Source organism: Crotalus tigris, unplaced genomic scaffold (genome assembly GCF_016545835.1).
Source record: "Crotalus tigris isolate CLP2741 ecotype Arizona unplaced genomic scaffold, ASM1654583v1 scf7180000024337.5909745, whole genome shotgun sequence".
NCBI classification, from domain to species: Eukaryota; Metazoa; Chordata; class Lepidosauria; order Squamata; family Viperidae; genus Crotalus; species Crotalus tigris.
In genome coordinates, this window is record NW_024100507.1 from 3,348,228 (window position 1) to 3,373,525 (window position 25,298).

The 25,298-nt window shown below is 40.8% G+C and overlaps 2 protein-coding genes across 2 annotated transcripts in view; one reads left to right on the plus strand and one right to left on the minus strand.

Moving 5' to 3' along the window:
* Positions 1 to 22,037, minus strand: part of GNA13 (G protein subunit alpha 13) — a 36,551-nt gene extending 14,514 nt beyond the window's left edge. Inside the window, exons 1-2 of the mRNA XM_039325527.1 lie at positions 21,666 to 22,037; positions 17,363 to 17,586 (exon numbers count right to left, since the gene is read on the minus strand). Coding sequence (XP_039181461.1) covers positions 17,363 to 17,586; positions 21,666 to 21,948 — 507 coding nt within the window. The 5' untranslated portion in view covers positions 21,949 to 22,037. The remainder of the gene's footprint in view (positions 1 to 17,362; positions 17,587 to 21,665) is intronic.
* A 128-nt stretch (positions 22,038 to 22,165) lies between these two features.
* The window catches only part of RGS9 (regulator of G protein signaling 9), a 53,171-nt gene continuing 50,038 nt past the window's right edge, over positions 22,166 to 25,298 (plus strand). The window contains exon 1 of the mRNA XM_039325525.1: positions 22,166 to 22,525. The gene's annotated coding sequence lies outside the window, so the exon portion shown is untranslated. The remainder of the gene's footprint in view (positions 22,526 to 25,298) is intronic.

Below are 25,298 nucleotides of genomic sequence, written 5' to 3' on the forward strand. Positions count from 1 at the left end.
TCGGGCTCTTTGAATAGAGTCCCCTTGTGAATGGCCGATGACGTCCACAAGCCGAGAGAGTGATGCACCTGATGAGGAATACGCACCAACTGGTTGGATGTACTGGTGTGCTGTCTCTGGTACGGGAGCAGGAACCACTGAAGGTCCCGTGCATGTAACCGGGCCCACGGCACTATGGCTATACATGATATTAACTTCCCCAGGAGTTGAGAAAGTGTGGCCAATGATACAGTCCTGCTTCTGCGCACCCTGAGTACCAGGTCTCTGATGCTCCTGCTCCTCTCCTCTGATAGGTACACGTGACAAGCTTCCGTGTCTATCATCGCACCCAGATATAACAGGCAGGTAGAGAGAGTCAGTTGGCTCTTTTTGAAATTTATCAAGAACCCGTGGTTCTGCAGGGTTCTTATTATGAGGGTCAAATCCGACTGGGTGGTTGAAACTGATAGAGACTGGATCAGGATGTCGTCCAGATAGCACTGGACCCGAACAGGGACTAACCTTAAATGAGCTGCCAACACTGCCAGGATCTTGGTAAAGACTCTGGGTGCTGAGGATAGGCCGAATGGTAGAGCCCTGTATTGAAAGTGGCGGTTGAGGTAGCAGAATCACAGATACCTGCGATGGTCCGGGAAGATGCGGATGTGCAGGTAAGCCTCCTTTAGATCTATTGAAGTCAATAGATCCCCCCATCTTATGCTGAATAAGATGCAGTGTAACGTCTGCATTTTGAACCTCTGGTATTGCAGGTAGAGGTTCAGTCCCTTGAGATCGAGGATTGCCTTCCACCCCCCTGAAGATTTTGGGACCACAAATAGAATGGAGTAATACCCCCGTCCCGCCTGATTCAGGGGGACCTCTACTTCCATGAGACCTCTTTTTACAGAGTTTCTCATGGCTGGGCAAGACACGAAATGATCTACTGGCCTAGATTTGAACTCCAGGGACAGGCCCTCTCTTATGGTGCGCAGAACCCAGGAGTCTGTGGTCGTGTTTTCCCATTGGCGGATAAAGAGAGTAAGTCTGCCGCCAATGGGGGGAGTCCCCTCTGAGTCACTTGGAGCAATGGAAGGGACGACCCCCTCTGCCACGAAAGGACTGTTTGTTTTTGGGGTTGATACCGGGTTCTGTCCCTATAGTTTGTCCTGTCAAAGGAGCGCTCAATCTTAGGGGCTGGGGGTCGGTATGGTTGTGCAGACTCCGTCGCAGTCCCAGTCCAAAAGGACTGCCGGCGACTGTAAGAGAGGAAGCGTCTGTTAGTTCTCCTCCTCCTCTTTTCTATGAGATATGGTGTTAGGGCCTCCCCAAACAATCTGCCACCCGTGAAGGGGGCAATGGCCGCATGCCACTTATGTTTGCTCTCAGCCCTCCAGTTTTTGAGCCATAGAAGCCTCCTAGCGACTAGGTTGGAAGCCTTTGCTTGGGCTGAGTGCTTGGCCGAATACAGGGAGACATCCGCCATATACTCAGATGTGGCTATTAACTTAGTTAAATCTTGATGGATTCTGACCTCTTCCAAAGGAATCCTGTCCTGCAACTGGCAAAGCCAGGTAATTGAAATCCTGGCAAAGAAAGAAGTGGCCGTTGCCGCCTTTGCAGCCCATGCAGATGCCAAATGGATCTTACGTAAGGCCATCTCAGATTTTTTATCTTCCGCCTTAAAGGCGTCCGAGACATCTGCCAGGAGACTGGCAGTCGAAAAAAGTGGAGCTAGTGACTCATCTACTTTTGGTACCTCCAATAAATCTGCCAAATTCTTAGCCACGTCCACTATCTTGCACTCAGCCGTTCCCTGGGTCAGTTGAGCAGCCGGTGATTCCCACTGCCCCTGAATATTTTTGAGGAATAATAGAGGACAGGGAATTTGTAGGTGTTCGTCTACAGACACAGCAAACGGGATTAGCATCCTGATCAGAGGAAGGCTGAGGGCTTGGGACCGGATTGGAGGAAAGCTTGCCCGCTGTACAGGCCTGCACAGCAAAGGAAACAGCGAAGCGTTGAAGAGCTCCGCCATGGGCTGAGATTCATGGGTAGGTTCCTCACAATCTGACCAACCGTCCCTACCACCCTCATAATCCGAAGCATTTGAAGAGTCGGATTCAGGGGAATGGGATGGGGAGACCATACCTGACCAATCCAGTGGAGGTCGTACGGAGGTGGAGAAGAAGACCCTGGAATGGGAGAAGCCTGCTGTTGCCCCGCAGACGCCATGGCTTGGAACACAGCCTGCGATATCCACTTTGGAGCTAGCCAGAGAAGGACTGCTCTAGCAGAGGCCATAACCCTGCAGCAGATGGTGTGATGGCAGCAATGGGTGCAGTTGACGGGCCGGGCAAATCAAGGTCCTCCCCAAACAGAGGTGGTCCTCCCTGACCAAAGGTCTGAGTCGAGACCTGCTGAAGCACATTCTCAGGTGACCAAGCTCTCGATGTGGATGGTAGGGGTGCTCCCATGTCAGGTGGTATGGATGTTGACTGTATGACCTCGTTCAGCAGACAAGTGTTGGGCCCGGGAGAATTGCTTCTCCAGGGCTCTGTGTGTACGGTCGGCCTGCTTATCGCTTGCCTTGCTAGCCTTCCTGCCGTACTTCAATTTGGCTTTGGCCTTACCTCCAGGCGCCTTGGGTGCCGGCTCAACTTGGATGGGGTTGTTGTCAGTGTCCAAAGGTTGTGACTCAGTGGTTTCTGCCATATCAGTTGAGATGCAACCCAGAGGTAACTCTGGGACTGACTCGTTCTGCAAAGGACGTCAGGAGCCCCCTTGAAGAGGGACTGACTTCACGTGGATTAGTGTGAGTCGGCCCACTGGCTAACTAGAACTCACGCTTGGTGCAGCAACGCTCGTCACCCGGCAATGGACCTGAGATCAAGTTGGTGACAAAATCACACGTGTCCCACAATAGTGGCGATGGTCAGGATCTTGAAGCAACCACTAGATGCAGAGGGGCAGATATAGGCAATATGGCGAGCAGGGCCTGAAGGACCGTTGCTTCTGCTGATTCCACACTCTTGTTGATAATAGATTTCCTCAATAGGAATGATGAATTCTGAAACAATTAAGCTCAAAGGCAAGGTTAATGCAAATGATGCAAAGGCCTATGCAAAATCTATGCAATTATACCAGTGAATTATGTAGAACAATATATATAGCTGAAGCAAGCTGTTGAACAAACACAAAATGGCGTCCTGGCCAAGGTGTGAATGGGTGTTTCCCTGTGGGAATATGCCTTAAAATGGCGGACACCTAGAACTCCATGAGGAAGGGGGAGGAGGAGGAGGAGAATTTAGGCTCCTAAGATAATCAAAACATACCCAAAGGAAAAGAATCAAGTTTCTAGGCTCTTCTGTAATGAAGAGATCGGTTTGGGAAATCGTGCCTAACAGCTGTTAGGCGCAAAAATAGATCACTGCTGTAAGCGAGGCTTCCTCCTCTTCAGTTTCAGCCAGAAATCAAACAAAACAAAAGCCAGATAAATTCCCCGTCACTTGCTCCAAACAACCAAACAGCTGTGCTTCGGCCGAAATAACTTCGGCAAAGCTGTGCTACGCGAATTCAAAATGGCGGCCGCTATAGAAATCCCTGACCGAGCCCGGTCAGAGAAGAAGCCATGAGGCTTCAAAATGGTGGCCACCAGCCAGAAACATGTGCACTTGCCAGGGGAGTGTGAATATTCGAACCCCCCCCCGCACCACAATGAAGGAAAAACTCCCCCCGCTTCTATCAGAAAAGTTTTTGGAAAGTTCAGCAAAAGTTGAACTCAGGGAAGGGAACCCCCCCCCCCCTGTCCTGGAGAGGAGTGCTACTCTAGCCCTGCAGGGAAAGGGATTCAGATTTTCAAGAGAGGTAATAATCTCCGCTACATTTTCCCAATCTAAAAAAAAAAAAAGAATCCACCAATGGATTAATAAAATCTAGTCTGACCTGCTCCAAACGACTGAGAGTCAAGAAATCACGTCCTCATGGGCGAAAGACCAAGATGAAAACTGGGAAGTCCCAGATAATGAGGTGTGACAACTTGACAACTTGGTCTGACTGAGCAGGAGGACTGAAATAACCCATTGGTGGATTCTTCAGTCATCATGCTGGAGAAAGGTTAAGAACCACTGCTTTAAATGATACAACCAAGTAGTTGGTATTATGAAAGAATATCTGCACAGTGTATGGGCTAGACCAGAGGGCCCCAACCTTTTGGGGGCCAGGGACTGGTTACATGAAGAGAGGTTTTCCGCGGACCAGAAGGGGCATGGTTATGTGTGCTGCCTGCATCTTGTGGATGGGGCTTTGCTTGTTTGTGCAGACCAGTTGCTGGCATGCCGTGGATCACTACTGGTACACGGATTGGGTGTTGGGGACCTCTGGGCTAGACTGTCCGTAGTCCAAAGGGAGATTCCACAGAGAGTCATGGAGAATAACAAGGCTAAGATCCTGTGGGACTTCCAGTACAGGTAGGCAGGTACTGACCAACCAACAGATTTCATGATAGTAGACAAGGACCAAAAGACAGCAGTGGTGATAGAGGTAGCAGTGCCAAGTGACAGCAACATCAGGAAAGAATATGAGAAGTTGGCGAAGTACCAAGGCCTAAAAAAGAACTGGAGAGGATGTGAAAAGTAGAGCATTCAGGTCTGTGACTCTAAGGTTGGAATGGCTCCAATTGATCCCAGGAACAACATCAGAACTCTCTGTCCACAAGCGTGCAGTGCTAGGAACAGTTAAGAGACTGCATAGAACCCTTGAACACCCAGGCCTCTAGTAGAAACTCCAGATTTAGGAAGACACAGACCCCATAGTGTGAGAAGTAAATTTTTGTACTGCGTATCTTCCAAGTTCCCAATGAAATATTCTAGGAATTGTATCTTTCTTCCAGTACTGAGCAAAATTTATTCTCACTGCTGTAAGCATATATTTATTAAATTATGATATTGCTTATTGATTTTTGCTGAGATTATACCTAATTTAAGAAATTGTGGTTTCATTTTAAATTTAAATTCTAATTTTCTGCATTGTACATGAATACCTTTCAAATACTTTGGGGTATTGCTTTTTTTTAATGGCATTTCCAACTCTTATTACTGTATGATATGTTTAGCTTAGATAATATTAATGGAGTTGTGTAGCACGTTGTAGAACATTTTATATTAATTTTCCTTTTAAATTATAACGATGTACATTTTATAGATTTGGTCCATAATTCTTCCCATTGTCATATTGTAAGTATTTCTTTAAAATTTGCATCCATTTTATCATATAGTTTTTATGTTCTGTTTATCATATCTAACTAAAGTTTACAGATGTGCCCTAACAGATGATTTTGATTTGATCAGCTAATTTTGTCTTTTTTCTTAATAGGTCTTCTTTGTTTTGATCTAATTGTTCAATAAAACAGGCATGAATAACACTATCATTTACACTTCTGTGTTGTGTAAAGCCAGTCAGCATTATGTTCTCTATCTAATTCTAGTTCTGAAAATTGCTTGGATTTTTGTACATTTAAGTCTGTAAAGTAGTTTTCCTTGTATCTTTGGAACATTAAAATAGGTCTTTACTAAATTCTCTTGGTTGGTCTTTAGCCAACATTTCTGAATAATCATGGGACATCTGTTCTTTTGTTGAATTCATCAGTGCTATCCAGAGCCAAGTCCAGCTACAGGCCCCAATTTACCCCCCTTTTTCCAGCTGAGAGATTTGAGTAAACTACAGATGCTCACTGTTATGCAAACTAATTCATATTCAGCAAGTATGTTATTTTCAAAGAAGCTGTATAATGTGCTTTCCTCTGCAACTGTAAATGAAGAAAGCTGAACCAAATATTTTAGTTCAGTTATTCAAATGCTGGTTCCTTAAGTACAAGTGATAAAGGAGGTATTAGTTCTTTAATGGATCACAATAAATTCTAGCATTTTAATAACAACAACAACAACAACAACAACAACAACTGAAGTCAATAATGATAATAATAACTACTACTACTGATGCTGAAGTCAAGAAAAAGATTAGAGGTGAATATATCAAGAGAATAAAGAAGATCTTAAAGTCCACTTAATGGAGGAATACCACCAAAGCAATCAATATCTGGGCAATTCCAATCATTAGATACACAGCTGGAATAATGGCTTGGACTCAAGAGAACTAAAAGCAATGGATAAGAAGACCAGAAAAATAATGACAATGAATCATGCCCTCCATCCTTGCAGCAATATTGACAGACTACCTCCCAAGGCAAATAGGTGGGCATGGAATGCTGCAAGTACATCATATAGTTGAAGAAGGGCTTTGAAAGAATATCTGAAGAACACTGAAGTTAGTGTACTGGGAAGGCTTACTGACTACAGGAGAGACTATGATGCCTACAAGAAAGACCAAATGAAGAATAGAATGAAAGCATGGGAAGACAAAGCACTACATGGCCAGCACAGTAGGGAAAGCAGATAATAAGACCTGGCAATGGCTAAGTGCAGGAAAGTTGAAGAAAGAGACCAAGGGATTAATTCTGGCTGTACAAGACCAACCTTAAGAATTGAGAAGACAGCAACAGACAGTAAGTGTTGCCTATGCAAAGAAGCCAAAGATAGATAAGCTGCTACAAGAAGATGGCACAGACTAACTAAATTCTAAAGGCAACAGCATGACAAAGTAGCAACTATGGTGCACTGGAAAATCTGCAAGAAATATCATTTGCCTGCAAGCAAGAATTGGTGAACCATAAAATAGAGAAAGTCATAGAAAATGAAGAAGCTAAATTGATCTGGGACTTTAGAGTTCAAACAGACAGGCACCTGCCACATAACACCCCAGACTTAACAATTGTCATTAAGAAAGACAAAAAAGTCTGAATAATGGATGTGACAGTGCCTGGAGACAGCACAATAGAAGAGAAAGAACTGGAGAAGATAAAAAAAAAAAAATACAAAGACCTACAAATAGAAATAGAACGACTGTGGCAAAAGCAAGCAAAGGTAGTACCAATAGTCATAGGGCCTTGGGTGCAATCCCCAAACAACTGGAGCTTCACTTGAACACCATTGGCATTGCCAAATTCACCACCCGTCAATTGCAAAAGGCAGCTTTACTTGGAATAGCTCCTGAGTCAGTCCCTGCCCTTTGGAATCATTCTGCCCCAGGCATAAAGTGGACCCCAAACCTGCACCCTTTTAGGAGTATGGTTATGTCCTGACTTTTTCCCCAGATTTTGGGGTTAGAATGAACTGAGATCTAGTGGATAAAATTGTAGAGGTTTTCAGTTCTGTCTGTCATTTTATTGTTTACTATGTTTTAATGAGCTATCTATTTTATATTATCAATGCATGTCTAAATAAAGTAAGATCTTGTCAGATCAGAATAAACTCACATCAGCAACCCATTACAGAAACAGATACTTCATGAAACCAACACTATGGGAAAATGTATTTTGGGGTTTCCCCCCCCCCGAACCTTGCATCTCTGGACTAGGGAAAAAGTACCCCTGAACTTCAGAATGGAGGGATAAGATATTAAAAAGTATATGAAGAAAGAGAACTATTAGAGGAAGTTATAAATAACTACAGCAGAACATTAGCAAAATATTTATATTTATTTATATTTTGCATTTGTAGACTGCCCATTTCCCTTAAAAGGGGACTTTGTGCAGTGTATAGTACAATATCACATATAAAAGGTATATAAAATTAAAGTTAAAATATTGAAGTTAATTTAGGATTAACTTCATATAATTTTTAAAATTATAAAATTATAAAAATTTCAAAGAAAAATGGAGGGAAGACTCTCATGGTACCAATCATCCCAGGACTGTATTATCCTTTGTGCCCCCATTCAATGCTGCAAAGCCATGTTTTGAACCCTTTTCAGAAGATCAAGAGAATTGGGGCCCACCTTATCTCTGGGGGGGGGGGATATTCCATAGTGCAGGGGCAATGGCATAGAAGCTCTCTTCCTAGACTCCACCAATCAGAATACTTTGATTGATGGGGTCTGCAACATATCTTCCCTGCCTGATGAGGCCGAGCGGGTTCCACAGGTAGCCTGGCCCAATGCCATGTAGGCCATAACCAACACCTTAGATGGCCTGGAAGCAAATTGGCACCCAGTGTAAGTTCACAAACAACAGAGTGAGAATGTGCCATTCTTTGGGCACCCAGTATGGTTTGTGTGGCAGCACTCTGCACCAGTTGAAGCTTCAAGGATAGTCCCATGTAGAGCCTGTTGGAATAGTCTAGCGCACAGGTTGGCAACCTGCGGCTCCGGAGCCGCATGTGGCTCTTTGAGCCTTCCCCTGTGGCTCCCAGCCTCCTCTGCCTTTGCAGAGAGAGACAGAGACAAAGAGAGGCAATTGCGCTTCTCTCTCTCTCTCTCTCTCTCTCTCTCTCTCTCTCTCTCTCTCTCTCTCTCTGTGTGTGTGTGTGTGTGTGTGTCTGTGTAAAAGAGTGCACTCACAGTGTTCTCCGAGGAGCTGAAAAGCTTTCTGGGCGGAGCTCCTCCCTTTGCTGCGTCTCTGCAGGAAGCAGGAAGGGCAGGAGAGAGGTAGCTAGCCCAGCTAGGCTGACTCAGGAATTCTGGGAGTTGAAGTCCATGCGTCATAAAAGAGACGAGGTTGCTTATCCTGAGCTTGTTGGACAACAGTTTGAAGCTTGCCAGGTGAGCAGCAGATAGGAGGGGGGGGCAGAAAGAGAGAGAGAGAGAAAGAGAGAGAGAGAGAGGGAGGGAGGGAGGGAGAGAGAGAGAGAAAAGAGAGAGAGAAAGAAAGAGAGTGGGGAAAGAGGAGTGGCAGACCAAGGGCAGATAGAGAGGGAGGGAGGGAGAGAGACACAGAGAGAGAGAGACCCTTTTGACATCTAAAATGAAGATAACACTGCATATATCCTTTTTTTACCTGTGTGTGTATGTAATTTTATTCTCTTAAAGCATTCTCTTGGTGATCATTGTTTTAATAGTATGGATATTCCCAACAGTCATATTTTTACTTTTATTTTTAATGTGTGTGTATGTGTGTGTGTGTGTGTATATATATATATATACACACACACATATACACACACACACACACACACACACACACACCCATAATAAAGGTAAAAAAGAATATATGCAGTGTTATCTTCATTTTAGATATCAAAAGGGTTTTGCGGCTCCCGGTGTTTTGTTTTTGGTGGGAAACGGGTCCAAGTGGCTCTTTGAGTGTTTTGGGTTGCCTACCCCTGGTCTAGCGGTAGGCAACCTTGGCTCTTTTATGACTGGTGGACTTCAACTCCCAGAATTCCTGAGCCAGCTATGCTGGCTCAGGAATTCTGGGAGTTGAAGTCCACCAGTCATAAAAGAGCCAAGGTTGCCTACCCCTGGAATAGTCCATTCAGGAGATGACCAGGATATGAGTGACCAAGCTATTTTAGAACAGTGACCAAATTAATATTAGAAAAGCACATGTTTAAAGTACTATAGCTATTTGTGAGATACTTTTTTGGGGGGGGGGGGGGAAAGATTCCTTCAAATCAAGATTGATTTTTGGTGACTGCTTAGATAAATCCCTGCAGTTTTCTTGGCAAGATTTCATAAATGGTTTGCCATTGAATTCCTCCTGTGGCTGAGAGTGAGTCACTGGTCCAAGATCATTCAACTGAATTCGTGTCTAAGGTGGGACTAGACAGTTCAAAATTACAATGGCAATGAACAAGGAGAGTTCTAGTGAACAAGACTAGAGTTCAAGACAACTAGTCTTCTAAACTGTGGCCACCGCAGCATCCCCAGTCACATGAACATGATTTGGACACTTGGCAACAGACTCGCAATTATGACAGTGACAATGTCCCTTGATCACATGATTGCTATTTGTGACTTTTCTTTCTGGTTTCTTACAAGCAAAGTCAATGGAGAAGTCAGCAGGAAGTCACAAATGGAGATCATATGACATTGCACTTAACAACTGTTTAGGATTCACTTAATGATTACAATTGAAACAACCAGAACTACTATTGTAAGTCAATGCAGTCACATGGCATCATGGCCTTACAACCACGTCAATTAGAGATGTAGTTCCCAGTCCCAATTACTATTGTTAACTAAGGACTTCTTGTATTGCTATAATTCTTTCAATTTATCATTTCTGGGCTAGTTTTTTTGTGAAAATTTCTTCACATACTAATACTGCTTTGATAGAAACAACAACAGCAGACAAAGTGAATTGTCACTCATGCTTTTTTAAAACTACATAGAATAAATGGAATAAACTAGATTAGATTCCTTATATTTCTTTTATAGAGGCCATTTAAATTAACTGTTTTGTCAGATGAACAGAGTACTGTAACTATCTGCCCTGCATAAGAACTTGTACCACTGTTAAGCTTTGTATGCAGAGGTGGGAGAGAGAATATATACCAATTTACAATTTAATCTATTACCACAGTATAAGGGGGTTGTGTATGTATGTGCATATAAATTATTTCTTTTTTATTAAGAAAACTCCGGATGGCTTATAAGGAAAAAAAAAGCACTAATACAAACTCCAATAAACTCCCACCCACGGTTTATGACAACAATTGAAACAATAACTTGATGGGCTTCACATCACCCTGGTCTGTTGGCAAAACCATGTCTTCAGGGCTTGGTTTCTACATCTACAATATCTAATATATTTACAGATTAGGACATAAAATACCAAATATTTCCAAACACACAGTTCTCTTGCTTTTAACCAACATAATTACTTCTAGTAAAATTGTTTTAATTTGAATTTATTTGGCATATATATAATTTACTGTTCACCAACTTATCAATTACTTGGTTTGGCTTCTTGTATTGAATAATGTAATTCATAAAATTTATAGCATTTTATTTAGTCTTCAAACAGGATATTGAGAATACAATTCAAGGCTGAGTGCAAGACATATTATTCTCCTTCAGTACGAACATAACTAAATCATTAGCAAATGGTCATGCTATTTTTGCTTACATTGTATATTTCCTCTTTTAACATTTCCTGTGTTTGCATGACATTCTGAAAAGAAACTAAGTTATGGTAGAGAACCAAATCTTGCAAAAAAAAAAAATGGAACTAGAATCAATCTGATTGCTCTGAGCTACTTTGTGACGGCAACAATCACTGAGGTTTGGTCCTATGGCAAATCTGGGGGCAAGCTGTTTCAAACTAGTATCATCTAAAATGTTAACGTTGGAAAAAGGTTATCTGAGTCACACAGTATTACAAATTGTCAAATGAAAATACGTATTATTAATTGACAACCTTTGAATTATTCTGAAATAATCCTATAATCTTATTGCACCTTTTTCTTTTTTTCCCATGTCCCAAGTTTATCTAAGTTTAAGAAAAAATTGCATCCCAAAAATACATAATGTTAAGTATATGCTGTGCTTTTTTTAACTTTCTGGTCCTAAATTTTCTGCTTTTGGCCAAATCTACCTGCATATAGTCCTTAATACATATGGGTTCTAAACCAAGAGAGTTATTTACTACTGTTTTGACCTTGTCAGTCACTATGGTTTCCTTTGAAAATATGTTCTGTTTGAGGTAGCTGTTGTGGTATTATAATTAAGTATAGCAGGACTGAAGGACAAATAGCCTTTATTTGTAAAAGTTACTCCATAATGAAATAAAGTAAAATTCCATATTTCTATATCTATTCCTCGTAATGTATTTGGTGATGAATAACAGGGAGACAACTGGCAATATCTGATTAGTCGTGTGACTGCAGTGGTTTCAGTATTTGATGTACATGTATACAATATTAAAAAAAATAAAAGCTCCTAACATCACAGCTTAAAAAAAAAAACAGAAAAAATAAAGTGATCTGGATCATAATTTCTGAGATCTCAAAGGATAAGAAATTATGTGTCTTCACATTATTATTGCCAAAGAAGATGAAGGATAACTATAAATAAAAACTAAACCCAATTTTCACCCCGACAATGTAGTGGCTAGATATTGCTGATGTTAACAGAACATGTAGTGCATTACTGCAGGGTCCCCAACCCCTGGGGCTATGGCCCATTCAGAACTGGGCCACACAAGTGACAGGCAAGCGTGTGCGTGAAGCTCCATTTGCGCAAGAGGTGGGCACTCGTGTGCGAATGAAGCTCTGTTTTGTACAAATGGAACTTCATTTGCATGCACAAGTGCCTGCCACTTGTACAAATGGAGCTTCACATGTGCCTGCCGCTCACACGGAACTATTATCCCCCCTCCCCCTTTCAGTCTGCAAAGCCATATGTTGGGGACCACTCTTTAGTTTTGCAGATCAGGTTCTACTTCAAATAAAAATGCATACCCTGTCTTGTATTAGTAATACAACTACAATTTAAGTTAATTAAATATTGAAAATCGATTTAAAAAATGATACTTTCCCTACAGTCCCTTGTAGAAACTATTAGCAGTAAAAATTACTGTAGCACAATAATATATACCAGATATGCATTTATATAAGAAAGGCCTATGTGAAAATTGTGTCAATTTTATATGCCATTTTGAAAACAATTGAATCTTACAATCTTTTTTGAAGAAGTGCTGCATTTTATGTCTTCTACCTAAAAATGTGTCATTTTAACTGAATGGCATGCACTTCCTGCTTGTAATGAAAATACAATTTATTTATATATCCTAATTTAAACCAACCTCCATGAGATGAGAATATGGTAGCTGAAAAAATGTGAACGTATTAATAATCCAATAGATAACAAGCACTTTTTCACCTGGTTTCAAACTTCTATTGCCTCAGAGTCTTGTCCCAATTGTGTACTGAGGCAGAACATAGAAATGTGTTCTATCCTATATCAATGCAACTATTTTTCCTTATGATGAAACATTTCCATCATATTTCAGAATAAACTATTAGTTTTACAATTCTTTGAAATATGTGCTTTATAATTAGGATTCAAGTGCAGTCTTACGAGTTCAGCTCTCTATACAGGAAGTAATAGTGCACCTCAGATACTAATGTTTCTACTTCTGACTTAGTAAGTAGGCATAACTTTCTGAGCTTTATGTTGAATCCATCAAGTTCTTGTTTGAGAAGTGTATGTGTGTGGATGTTGCATATACATGACATTTGCTCCAGCAAAATATCCTCATGATAAAAGGGGAATAAATTGATGTATTTATTTATGGGACTGCCCATCTCACATTAAGTGATTCAAGGCAACATACAAGGATTAAAAGTACAAACAACATAACAAACAACCTTTGGGACTGAAGGATAACACCCTGGTCACACAAACCCAAACCCCAAAACAAAAAACAAAAATCCACTAATAGTAATAGACCTCATCTAAACCTCTGACCCTGGGGAAACAGACAGGATTTCAATGCCTTACTAAAGGCTAACAGGCCATCTGAAGCTCTGATGGGATGCAGGCATTGCTATGAAGAAAGCTACAAGATGACATTGTTTAAGTGAAGGGGCCAGAAATATACCCTCTCCTAGATCTGATGGGAAGAGCAAAGGCGGTTGTCCCCCAAATAGCTTGGTCCCATACTATGTACAACTTTATAGGTCAGTGGTGGCGAACCTATGGCACGCGTGCCAAAGGTGGCACTCAGAGCCCTCTCTGTGGGCATGCGTGCTGTTGCCCCAGCCCCGCCTCCCCCCCCACGGCCCCCTCCTCACCAGCAGCCCCCTGGAGAGTCACCCCTGGGCGCGGCCTGTGCAGAGTAGTGCAGCCAAGAACATGGCAGCCAGGCAGCAGGGACAAGACTCCACTTTCGCGCCCCGACACGCGCAGATGATGCTGCTGGGTGCGGGTGGAGGGCGTGGCTACCATGGCACTACAGGGCCGCCTGGGTGATCTGCGGCGGGCTATGGAGGCGGTGGGTGATCTTGTGAGTGGGCGGAACAGAGGGCAGAGCGGGGATGGAGCAGGGGCAGGCGGCAGAGCAGGTGGGCGGGCCATGGGGCAGGGTGGTTTTTGGGCACTCAGTCTCTAAAATGTTCGCCATCACTGTTATAGATGATACCTGCACAAGAAGCCTATTAGGAGCCAAAGCAGCTTGTGGAACAGCAGTGTACATGAATGTAACAAGAAACATCCCAAATTGCCCATTCTGGACCAATTGCAACTTCTGAGTGCTCTTCAACACAGCTCCATCTAGAGCAGTGGTCCCCAATCTTTATGGCTTGGCGGCCTGGGGGAGGGGGAAGAGGGAAGTGGCCCATTGCTTAAGTGACCTGGGGGTTGGGGACCCCTGATCTAGAGCATGTTACTGTGATCCAAATGGTAGGTAACTAAGGCATAAATTATCTTGGGATCTAGAGTTTCTCTCTTCCTATCCAGGACTTCCCTCTCCTCATAGAACATCACTAGTGCTCCACTGAGATGAGAGATCCTCTTATTGAGATTTTCATAACTGATAAATGACAAGAAAATAAAGAACTGCCAAATATTGTCTTTATCCTTTTCTGGTGGCAGAAGTGTTTGGTGAGCGCAGTACCATTTAAGGAACGCTTTTATTGGGCAGGAAGGAAGATGACTGAATTGAAAATTGAACTGAACTAGCTGAAAATCTGATCTACATTATCACACTTACACTAACAGTAATATAGTCTCAAATACTGTATAGATTATTTTTTTAAAAGCTCTATTTCAGATATATCCATTTAAAAGCATCTATATCAATATAGATTGCTTTAATTTTTCTTACTGAAAAGAATGTACACAGAATGTACACTACTCAGAGTCATTTGTAATTACCACCACATATAAGCCTAATTTATTGTATGTTTGTGTGTGTGTGTGTGCGCGCGCGCATGCGTACACTAAAACAACTGGATTTCAAAAAAGCAACTGCTCAGAATGTAACTAATAAACAACCTAGAGATTTAAAATATATCGCAAAGTTAAAGGCAATTTATGTTCTGTTCACTTTCTGAAATACTGAAAATAAGAAGAACTGAATATGTAGAAGAACTACAACACTTTCTGATACTGTGTCATGCAGTTCTTATTACATATGTTTGTCAGAGACAGAGGAAGTGAAAGGGAAGGGAAAGACTATGATGCAAGAAGTTAGCGCAAAAAAGCAATTCATACTTCCAAACTTGGCTGAAAGTCACATGTGCTTTTCTGTGCTCAAGAGTACTAAATTTCTATGCAGGAAGAGGTGGTGGAGGATGTGCAAGGATGAATCTCTTTCCTCTGCTTCCTCTAACATGCTGAGAAAAGCTGTATTCAAAATACATAGTGGGTAACTAGTATATTTGCCTTCAAAACAAACAGTATATAGCTGAAATGTAGAAAGCACCTCTCTAAAACCATATATACGAATCTCTTGTGAAAATGCCCATACTGAAAAACAGTTAAATATGCTTGAATGTACCATTATAAAAAGTAATCTAAAAGGCAAATATTATCTTGAAATTGTGGAAAGTCACTTTACTTAGAAAACTGTTTTATTAACAGTAGCCTCATATAGTAGGACTAAGTGTAGGGGTTGCTCCTGTGCCATATGAATAAATCCCACTTTAAAATTTGATGCTCAATACAATTACTCATGTGCAACACTACTGCATTAGGAAACATGCAAATAAAGTATGAAGTACAGCAATGGAATAGAAGCAAAGTAAGGTCAGTAATCAAATTATACACAAATATGAAGCAAGAGTCATAGAGTTAGCTAAATAAACTAGTAAGAGATACTGCTTAGCTATTTTTGTGTGACTTAAATCAAGTCACAGCAAGAGTTCTGAAACATTAATGTTTTTATTTAAATGGGAGAGAGGAGATTTTGTACTTCTAAAACATTCATGAACCATGAAACTGTAGACCAGTGTTTCTCAACCTTGACAATTTTAAGGCTGTGGAATTCTCCGAATTAAAGTCCACATGCCTTAAAATTGTCAAGGTTGAGAAACATTGCTGTAGACCAACCTTTCCTAATTAACATTTTCCCATTATGGCTTTAACTCCCCAAAATATCAGCAATGATCAAACCCCTTGAGGAATTTTTGGGTTTAAAAACCATAAATCTGGAGGTACCAAGGTTGGAGAAAGCTGCTCCCCAGTATTCAAGCAATAATTGAAATGGCTTTGCATTATTTTTTCTCTTTATACTCCAAATCCAGTGTAAAATTGGTTAAAAGAAAAAATACAGAGGCTTCCTTTTTCCCAAATTATCTCAGAAGAGGCTCATAAAGTCATGAAATGTTTCATTTCTATTTTCACATTTATACATTAAAGGTGTGTTGTTATTGATTTATTTTGCATACTGTTGTTATTGATTTGGATCCAATAATACTCCGTGCAAGTAGAAAATCATTTTCATACATTCCGTGTCAATCAATTCTGCTCTTCTATAACATATCTCAGGTTCTAAATACTTACCCTTATACTGTATTATACCTAATTCTACACATATAAGGGAAAGGAATTAGTAGAGCAGGGGTGAGCAATTACTTTTCCCAAGGGGCCCCATGAGAAGCTGGGACTGTTGTGAAGGCCACCACTGTGGGCTGGACGGGGGGGGGGGGGGTTTAAAGAGCTGGATGAGGCCCATAACCCATAAAGTGCTCTGTAGTACAGAATATGTATAGCTAAACTGTTTGTAGTCTGTGAGCTTAGTTATTTTCTTGCAGATGTTACTTTATCCAGGTAGATAATATCATCAGTATGAGAGGGCATATATAAATGGACTTTATGTCCATGTGTCTATTGATTACTGATTTCTCTGAGTACCAAAGTTTCCAGAAATTCACTAACATTATTGGATTTGGATTGATTTATAATGTTAACAGTTTACCAGCTGAAATTGTAGCTAAGTCTGTTGCAAAACTGTTACCATAAAACATACAATCAAAAACCTAGGAAGGAAACAAACAGCTTAGTACGTATTCCCCCCTCCCCCAGCAGCCAACACCCAATAAATCAGGAAACAGCATCAGATGAACAACCAGTGAAGAAACAATTCCCTTATAAAGGAACCATCAAGGAGGTAACCATATCCCCACCAAGACTGGCAGGTTAAACCACTATATGTAAAGAGTCAAAAAAGCCCAGTCTCCTTTGCACTGATAATGTTATCTAGCTAGGTTAAGAAATGTCTGCAAAAAAAGAAAAGAAAAAAGCAGCCCAGCTCAGAAAGCACCAAGATCTGAATGGAGAGGAAATAGGAAGTTTCACTGTGTGATGTGTCTGCTGAATATTGGTTATAGGTCAACATTTAAATTCTAAACCCTGCTACAGTTCTGCATCTTGGCTTTACGGAAATTAATTTTACTGTTCTTATCCTTATGTACATCATTCCTACACAATTAAAATTAGTGTTCATGTAACAAAAAGTTCACCCAAAGTATCTCAATTTCATTTATGAAAGATTTTAAATTGTACCATCACAATAACTACAAAAACATGAAGAGCTATTGTGTCTTACCAGCTGAAATTCTCTGCGTCTGTCATAAGCATGCTGGATACCGCTATCTGCCCACAACGCTCTTACTGTTGGAAGGTACTGTAAGAAAGTATGGGTTTGCACCATCCCTTGCACCACTTCTGAACGAGTATCAAAGGCCATCATCTTGTCACCATTTGTTTGATTAGCAGGATTTCCCCATGGAATATGAAGTTTCTCACGAGCATCCACAAGGACTCTAACACCTTCAACAAAATTGAAACTATGTGTTAGATTCCAAATACAGTTACATTAATCTTAATAATTGGTTACTCTCAAAACACAAAACATGACCCATTTGTACAGACATATTCACACCAAAAATGTAAGAAACTACATGGAAAACATATATGCAGACTATAAACAGGTAACAATCCCAAATCCACTATAGTAACCTGAACCAGGTTATATACATTGATTTCCTTTTATTTCACCTGCCCTTGAACATATAATAAATACTACTAAAACTTTTTTTAATAATAAAGAATTTCTCAAAGTATGATTATGCATTTTTTCTTTAAATTATGAGTGATGGCTGCTCTAAGCCTGAGTTGAAATCTATACATTTAGCATGCTGATTCAAGCAAATTTGTAGTCACATTTTATAAATTTTAATTTTCTAGTAAAAGGTTTAGTATCAATCATTATTTATTTCCAAATATGCAATTCCAGACATTTAAAGTAGCTAAAATTAATTACATGCTTCTGGGAGTTCTACTATATTCAACCCAGCAGCTCTACATCTCATAAGCAAGCAGAGAAACAGCTGCAGCAAACCGGAGAAAATGATAAAATATAGATTAATCATTCTCATATATGTTAAAGTTTAAATGATTTTAAGATGCAACAAGAATTTGATTAAATGCATTGGATTTATTTAAAATACAAATAAATGTGATTACATTTTAAACAACTGTTTTGATGTTTAAATACCTAAGAAATATTTAAAAATAAAAATTTAAAAAGCAAAATGTGTATTAAACTGGTTCAAGACTGAATGGAATATTGATGTACTGCACAGGCTAAGAGACCAAACTATATAATTAAAAAGTTCTTGTTCCACCATTGTCATAGACTTGTTAGACGACAGTCTTATATTAGCACTTCTCTTTTGCTAAAGGTCACCATCTGTATTAGGATAATACATTATATGTATTATTATATTATTAAATATTGTATTTTTACTATATATAAAATGTATTATATATTTTATGCATGTAAATTAATATTTATTGTTATCAATATATCAGGGTTATAAAACCCAATCTAGTTTGTATAATTCACAGTACGGTATTATATAAAGGCTGATATAATCATTATCTATCATATGATACTGTCATAAAGCATAAAACATGTCTAAGAACACAACAACCAAGAACAAATTATTTTCTGGTTTGAACGTATTATCAATATTTTTTTATCCACAAGAGTAGGACGTTTCAACCAGTGGTATGGGTACCACCTGTGGTACATTGGCACCTGGCAGGTGGTACGCGACCATCTTAGAAAAGTGACAGTGAGGGAGGGGAATGGGCTGAACCAGTGGCAGCATCGCACAAGCCTGAGTGAGAGATGGCTGGAGCTGCAGGGCTGTCAGGCTCAGCGGAAGCGCCAGGATCAGTACCGCTTTCCAGCTGATCGGCGCTTCATCGGGGCTGTCAGGGCTCAGTGGAAGCACCAGGATCAGCGCCAGGCTCCAGCTGGAACTCGGCGCTGATCCTGGTGCTTCTGACCCCTGAAGAAGCACCAATCAGCTGGAAAGCAGCACTGATCCTGGCACTTTTTTCAGTGTCATTGTAACTTCGAACAGTCACTAAGCGAACTGTTGTAAGTCAAGGACTACCTGTACTTTATCACTTTTTTCCTTTTGGGGGGGGTCATCAAGTTTTTGACACCTTGGTAGGTGACTGGTGGTACTTGGATATTGCCATATTCTAAAAGTGGTACAATGGGTGAAAAGGTTGAAAAGCCCTGCACAAGACCCAGTGTTGGACAAGGCTGGAGAGATCCAGGTCCAACTCTATTTTCAATCACTAGGTAATCTGGGGTGAGTCACTCTCTTAGGCCAAACTATGTAGCACAGTTGTAGTGGGAAATTGGAAAAGGGAGTAATGTTGCCTTGAGCTCCTGGAAAGATGGATATAATTCTAAACAATAAAATTAAAGGAAATGTCTTGATTTTTATAGCAAAACATATTCTGTTTTTGTTACACATTTTACTATATTTATTAGATATACAAATTGCCCCATTATCAAAGAAGAAAGTTTGGGAATGTTTGTTTTTATTGTATCCAATAATTTAGAATAGCAATTAGCAGTTGAGGCTTTATGTATAATTTTGAAAAAGTACATGTAAAGTTATTTACCAAGAAATACCATATACTGCTGACAAGCATGAAAAATTATTTAAATTTTTTTTTGAATGGCATTCAACATTTTAGTGATGGAGTGTAAATTATAACAGATACTTTGTATTATAGTGTACTCTTCTGTTCGCAGTCTTTTGTAAGAAACTGTAACATGGCCTTAATACTCCAGTATGTATGTAACAAAACCTAAGTACTTTAGTTGCATTTCCATTGCATTCACTGAAAAATTATTTTTAGTTTATTCATTCAATATATAGACCAAACTCTATATTTAAGCTAGTTTAGATCTTAAAACAGCCACAGAATGGAAACAAATACAATTCATATATTTGAAATTGGTTTTACCTTCATTTCCTAATAACTAAATATGAAGGCAGGACAAGAAGCAATGGGTGGAAACTACAATCTTAAATTGTAGTACAATATATTATCACATATTTCCAGATTTTTAAGACATGGTGCGTATAAGAAAACAAATTAGCTGATATTCAAAGTTGTTTATATTTCTTGCATGGTATTAAAAGACAAGAAATAGATTTGCTGTTTGAAAAGTTCCAAATTTATTTCTATGAATTGTTACTGCATGACTAGAACTAAGCCTCTACTAGTGCCATGCTCACCATTCTCTCATTTGTTTAACCAGCAAGTGCTTAACCTCTACCTCTCTCTCCAAAATCCCTTTTCACAGTTTCACAACATCGTGTAAAAATAGAAACTGTTATCTCCATGATTACAACTTGCAACAAGAATTCAATTGGATTTATTTGAAAATGCAATATATCTTTGCATTCAACTAGGAATTCAACAACTCTTTTCATATGACAATGTATAAGAAATATTTTTAAAAGCAAAATGCATACTTCACACAATATTAGTTTAAAATGACATACGGGTATAGATGAATACATCCATTATATATTGCTACTATAAATTTTCATCACATTCTCTGGAAACTGACCTTCTTAACATTTCCTCATGTCCAAATTAAAGTTGCCTTAGAATTAGACTCGGTCATTTCAACAACCATCTCTCAGAGACAAATAACGTGTAGTCCACATTAGTTTTGTGATCACAATAGCAATGCCTCCAAACCTATGCATAATTTATTCCACACATATATCCCTCACTCTCTGGGCTCCCTCCATCAGCCTCAGTGCAAAATGCAAACGACTGTTGCAACTTTTACAGAAGCAAGGCTGTCTGACACAAAGGCTGTCCGAAACGCAATCCCGTTAGCCACCGAGGACGACGACGCCTTTCGGGGCACAAAGGACGATTCTGACACACACCCCGAGGCCTGCTTCAACAGCTCCCCATCTCTAGCTCAGGCAAAGGCCCCCTTCGAGGCCACATCCGCCAGACAGGACGCCAAACTGCCTCTTCCTCGTTCCTTTTTTCCGAAAACTGAGGCGAGGACGGGGGCACCTGCCCTGACTGTTGCCGCCCCTCCCTCGGACGCTACCCCAGCCCGGAGCCCATCTCCTCACAGCCCACTTTCCCCCCGTCCACCCCCTCCCAGCATCCGCCACAGGTTTCCCTCTCGAAGGTCCTTTAAAGTGCTACCGCCGAACGGAATCGAAACGAGACTAAAAGTGCGTCGGGCGGAAGGTGGCCGTCTCAGCCATGCTTTTAGGAAGGAAAAAAAGGCGTGACTTTTTTTTTGGGGGGGGGGCGGTCGTGCCCGCGCATATCTCCTTCACGCGGGGCTTCGGGCGTTGCAACGGCTTCTCTCCCAACGCCGGGGCTTCTTCGGCAGCCCCTCGCTTTTGCTCTCTCTCTCTCTCCCGAGGCCGCCTCTCTTCTCAGGGCTTCGTCGCCCGCCCGCCCGCCGCCGCGCCGCTGCCAGTTGCACCTCCGACGGAATCACCGCAGCCCGCTCGCCCGCCTCCCTCTCCTTTGCAGCCCCCCAACCGTACCCTTGATGACGTTGCTATAGATGGTGGCGCGGAATTCCTCCCGGGCTGGCCGGTCCCAGTCCTGCCCGTGAATGATGCGCATCTGCTTGAGGAAGGTACTCTTGCCGCTTTCGCCCGCGCCCAGCAAAAGGATCTTGACGAGCCGCTTGACATAGGTTTTCTCGCGACAGAGGCACTTATCGATCTCTTTAGACCGCCGCTGCTGTTCGGCTTCGGTGCTGTTCAACATGCAGCCGGGGAAGCAGCCCGACAGCGAGGACCGCGACGGCAGGAAATCCGCCATCTTAGCGAGCACTGCCAGCCAGGGAGCGGCCGCAGCGGCCCTGCACCGCTCTGCGCCTGCGTGGAACCTGGATAGTTCGCTCAGGCCGCGCCCCCTCCGATTGCCCCTATGACAGGAGACGCCGCTCAGAGAGTGTCGCGTCAAGAATGCCCAATCAAAGACTCATTCTGCTTACACGTGGTACCTGCTTCTTGTCTTCTAAGTTGGCTGGCCCCGCCCCTGGGTCTAGCACGTGACCCTATCATCTGGTCTGTGTATTCGGAATTTCCCCTTCTTCGGATTTGTCACGTGACGGTTTTTTTGGGGGGGGGACTGATTTATTAAAAAAAAATGGCTCGAACTTTTTGTTGGGGTGCATCGTATGTTTTGCCCTGTCGAGCTATTGCCTCATTATGATCCTCGACTGATCTCGCGTTTATATTTGCCCGTTAGGATGCATATCCAGAATTTATGACATATTAGCTAACAAGGTGTACCTTTCTTCCCACTTCAGTATAAAGTAACATTCCAAAACATTTGAACAACCATCATCCTAATCAGGTGCAGCAATGTCAACCAACCGGCATCAAATGGCCTGGTAAGTTAGGAATTCTGCAGTCTTTGTTCCATAATCAAGAAAGTATTCATTCATAAACGTGATCTCTTCTCATTCATGTTATTCACTTTCTTCTGGGTTGCTCCTATCAACATCCTAAAATCTGTTTTCCAATAGTCCTAAAATCTGCCTGTTGCTTTAGGTGATGGGTGGGGCGGAGAGGGGGCAAGGCCTGAATGGTGACTGCTGGTTCCCTTGGTACTTACTTCGGTTGCCTGCCTAGCCACCCACAACATCTGTGTTTCAGAAATTCCTCTGAAAATAATAATAAAAAAGTCAAGTTGTTAGCCAAGACAATGTGACCAAAGCTCAACAGTTGCACATGAAAAACAGGCAGAGCTTCATTTGCATTTGCACTGTTGTGGCTGACACACACACACACACACACACACACACACACACACACACACACACACATATATATATATATATATATATATATATATATATATTGTATCTTGTGGATTCCCTAGTTAAAGCTTTTGTAGCTTGTGGGCGAAAGGAGTAGCACTCAGAAGTACAACACACAAAACGGGAAAGCAAGCAATCCAAATTTAGGGCAGATGGGTAGGCCAAGTTAAATAGTGTATGGCAGTGTCGTCAACAGGTTGGAGGGTAGCACATTGAGGAAAGATGAGTGTATACTGTATACAAATCATTCTGATTGTATTCGTGCAAGCTTGATTAGAAATTTAGATTAGTAAATGCACACATTGGCCCATTCTATCTTTTAATTGGAATTCTCTCATAGATCATCAATGACCAGACTAAACCTGTCTAGATTATCTTGGGCTTCAACTCCTAGGATTCTAATCCTAAATGAGGGTATTTTCTGGTGCTACGGTATAGCCCAGTGGTGGCAAACCTATGGCACGGGTGCCAGAGGTGGCACTCAGAGCCCTCTCTGTGGGCACACGTGCCATCACCCCAGTCCTAGGCCTTCAGCTGGGTTTTATAAAACCTTTTTGCTTTAGGCCTCCGCCGCCGTGTGCAAAAAAAAAAAAAAAAAGGTTCAATCAGTCAATTTCAACTTCTCACGGGAAAAAAAAGATCTTGCAATGTTGGAATTGATGATTGAACTTTTTAGTCCCACCCAGTCTGCCATTACCACCACAGCCACGCCCACCCAATGGGCCACACCCACCCAGTACTCGACGATGCATAAGTGGGTTTTGGGATGCAGTTTGGGCACTCAGTCTCTAAAAGGTTCACCACCACTGGTATAGCCCCTTCAGAATGTTTTCAAATAGCAGTCAGGAGTTTCAAACACTTATATGAACATTGAGAAGAAAAAAATCATTTATATAAATTGTGTACTTTGCCTTTTATTGAATACTTAGAGTAGCATCTGAAACTCTGCTCAAAGTAATTATTTGTCTATGCAATTTTACATAGAGAAAGTCTTCTTTCTTGAAACCAGTACCTAAACAGTAGATTCCATGTAAAATAGGAAATAGATTTTTAAGAAACAGAAGATACAAATGTGGGAATAGAACTCCGGAGCAGGTGTTTGAAACCTGGTTAGTCTTGACTACCAATGGTTTCAGAGGCAATTAAAAAAAAAAAGATGACAGGTTCCCTTCTTTCTACTGTTTCTGCTCTTTCAGTGAGCCTATTGCAAAGTAACATCATTTTTCTTAAACAATCCAAATGGTCCAATGATACATTATGCCTGGAGTACTCTGTTTAAATACTATGTTGTGTCCAAATAAATAATCTAGACTATAGATTAATACGATGGCCTGATTCATATAACATTCTAAGACAATGGCTAAATTCCCCAGGATATTAAACTACAAAGTATCCAAAATAATTTTACTGTTACCTAAGTTGTTTTGTGAATTCAGCTGTTTATTATAACATATTGATTTATACCTTAATTTTCTTCATCAATTAAATGGAATATATCCTAAGAGGGGAGGATTAGGGTGGCCAGAACTGTACCTTTTTGCTGTCATTTTGAGGTTTTCCAGATTGATAACTTAATTCCCAGGTTTGGGAGAGGGGACATGGAATAGGAAAAGTCAGAAGAGAATTATATGTAGGAAGTACAAAGAACGATAATTATCTATAAAGAGTATCATCAAACCACATATAAGAATCAGTGGTATCCATAGAACAATTGAGGAAAAATGGCAACTCCTCACAATATTCTGTCACTGATCTAAATGCCAGTTCAGGAGCAAAAGCATTACAAACATCAATTTCTTTCATGAAACAGCTGTATCAGAACTTAAAACATTTTACACATATGAATTATGCATGTTAATAAACTTGTCTATGCAAAAATATGTAATATTCAGCAACTCAACTTTTTATTGAGTTTCTAGTTTTCTCCAATCTGAGTGTGTTCTTCTGTATGGCTTCCTTTGATAAATACAAAGTATAAATATAAATACAAAGTATAAATATAAATACAAATACAAATGTCTGGAAAGTTGGACTTCTTCCTAAGGAATAAAAAATAATGCATACACCAATCATCATTATTTATTAATTTTATTTGCTGCCCATCTCACCACAAGGTGACTCTGAGCAGCTTACAAGGTTAAAAGCAATAAAACTCTGTGTGTGTAATAATATTTATTAATTTATCATTATCATCTATATGAGCCCTTGGGAATACAATGACATAGAAATATTAATAAATAAATAATTCCATATATCTCTATATAATTTATTTAAAAATATTTTTCTTTGTTGGATTTACATATGCTAGACACAGAGCAGCTGATCAGTGGTTTTAGTTTTGTGT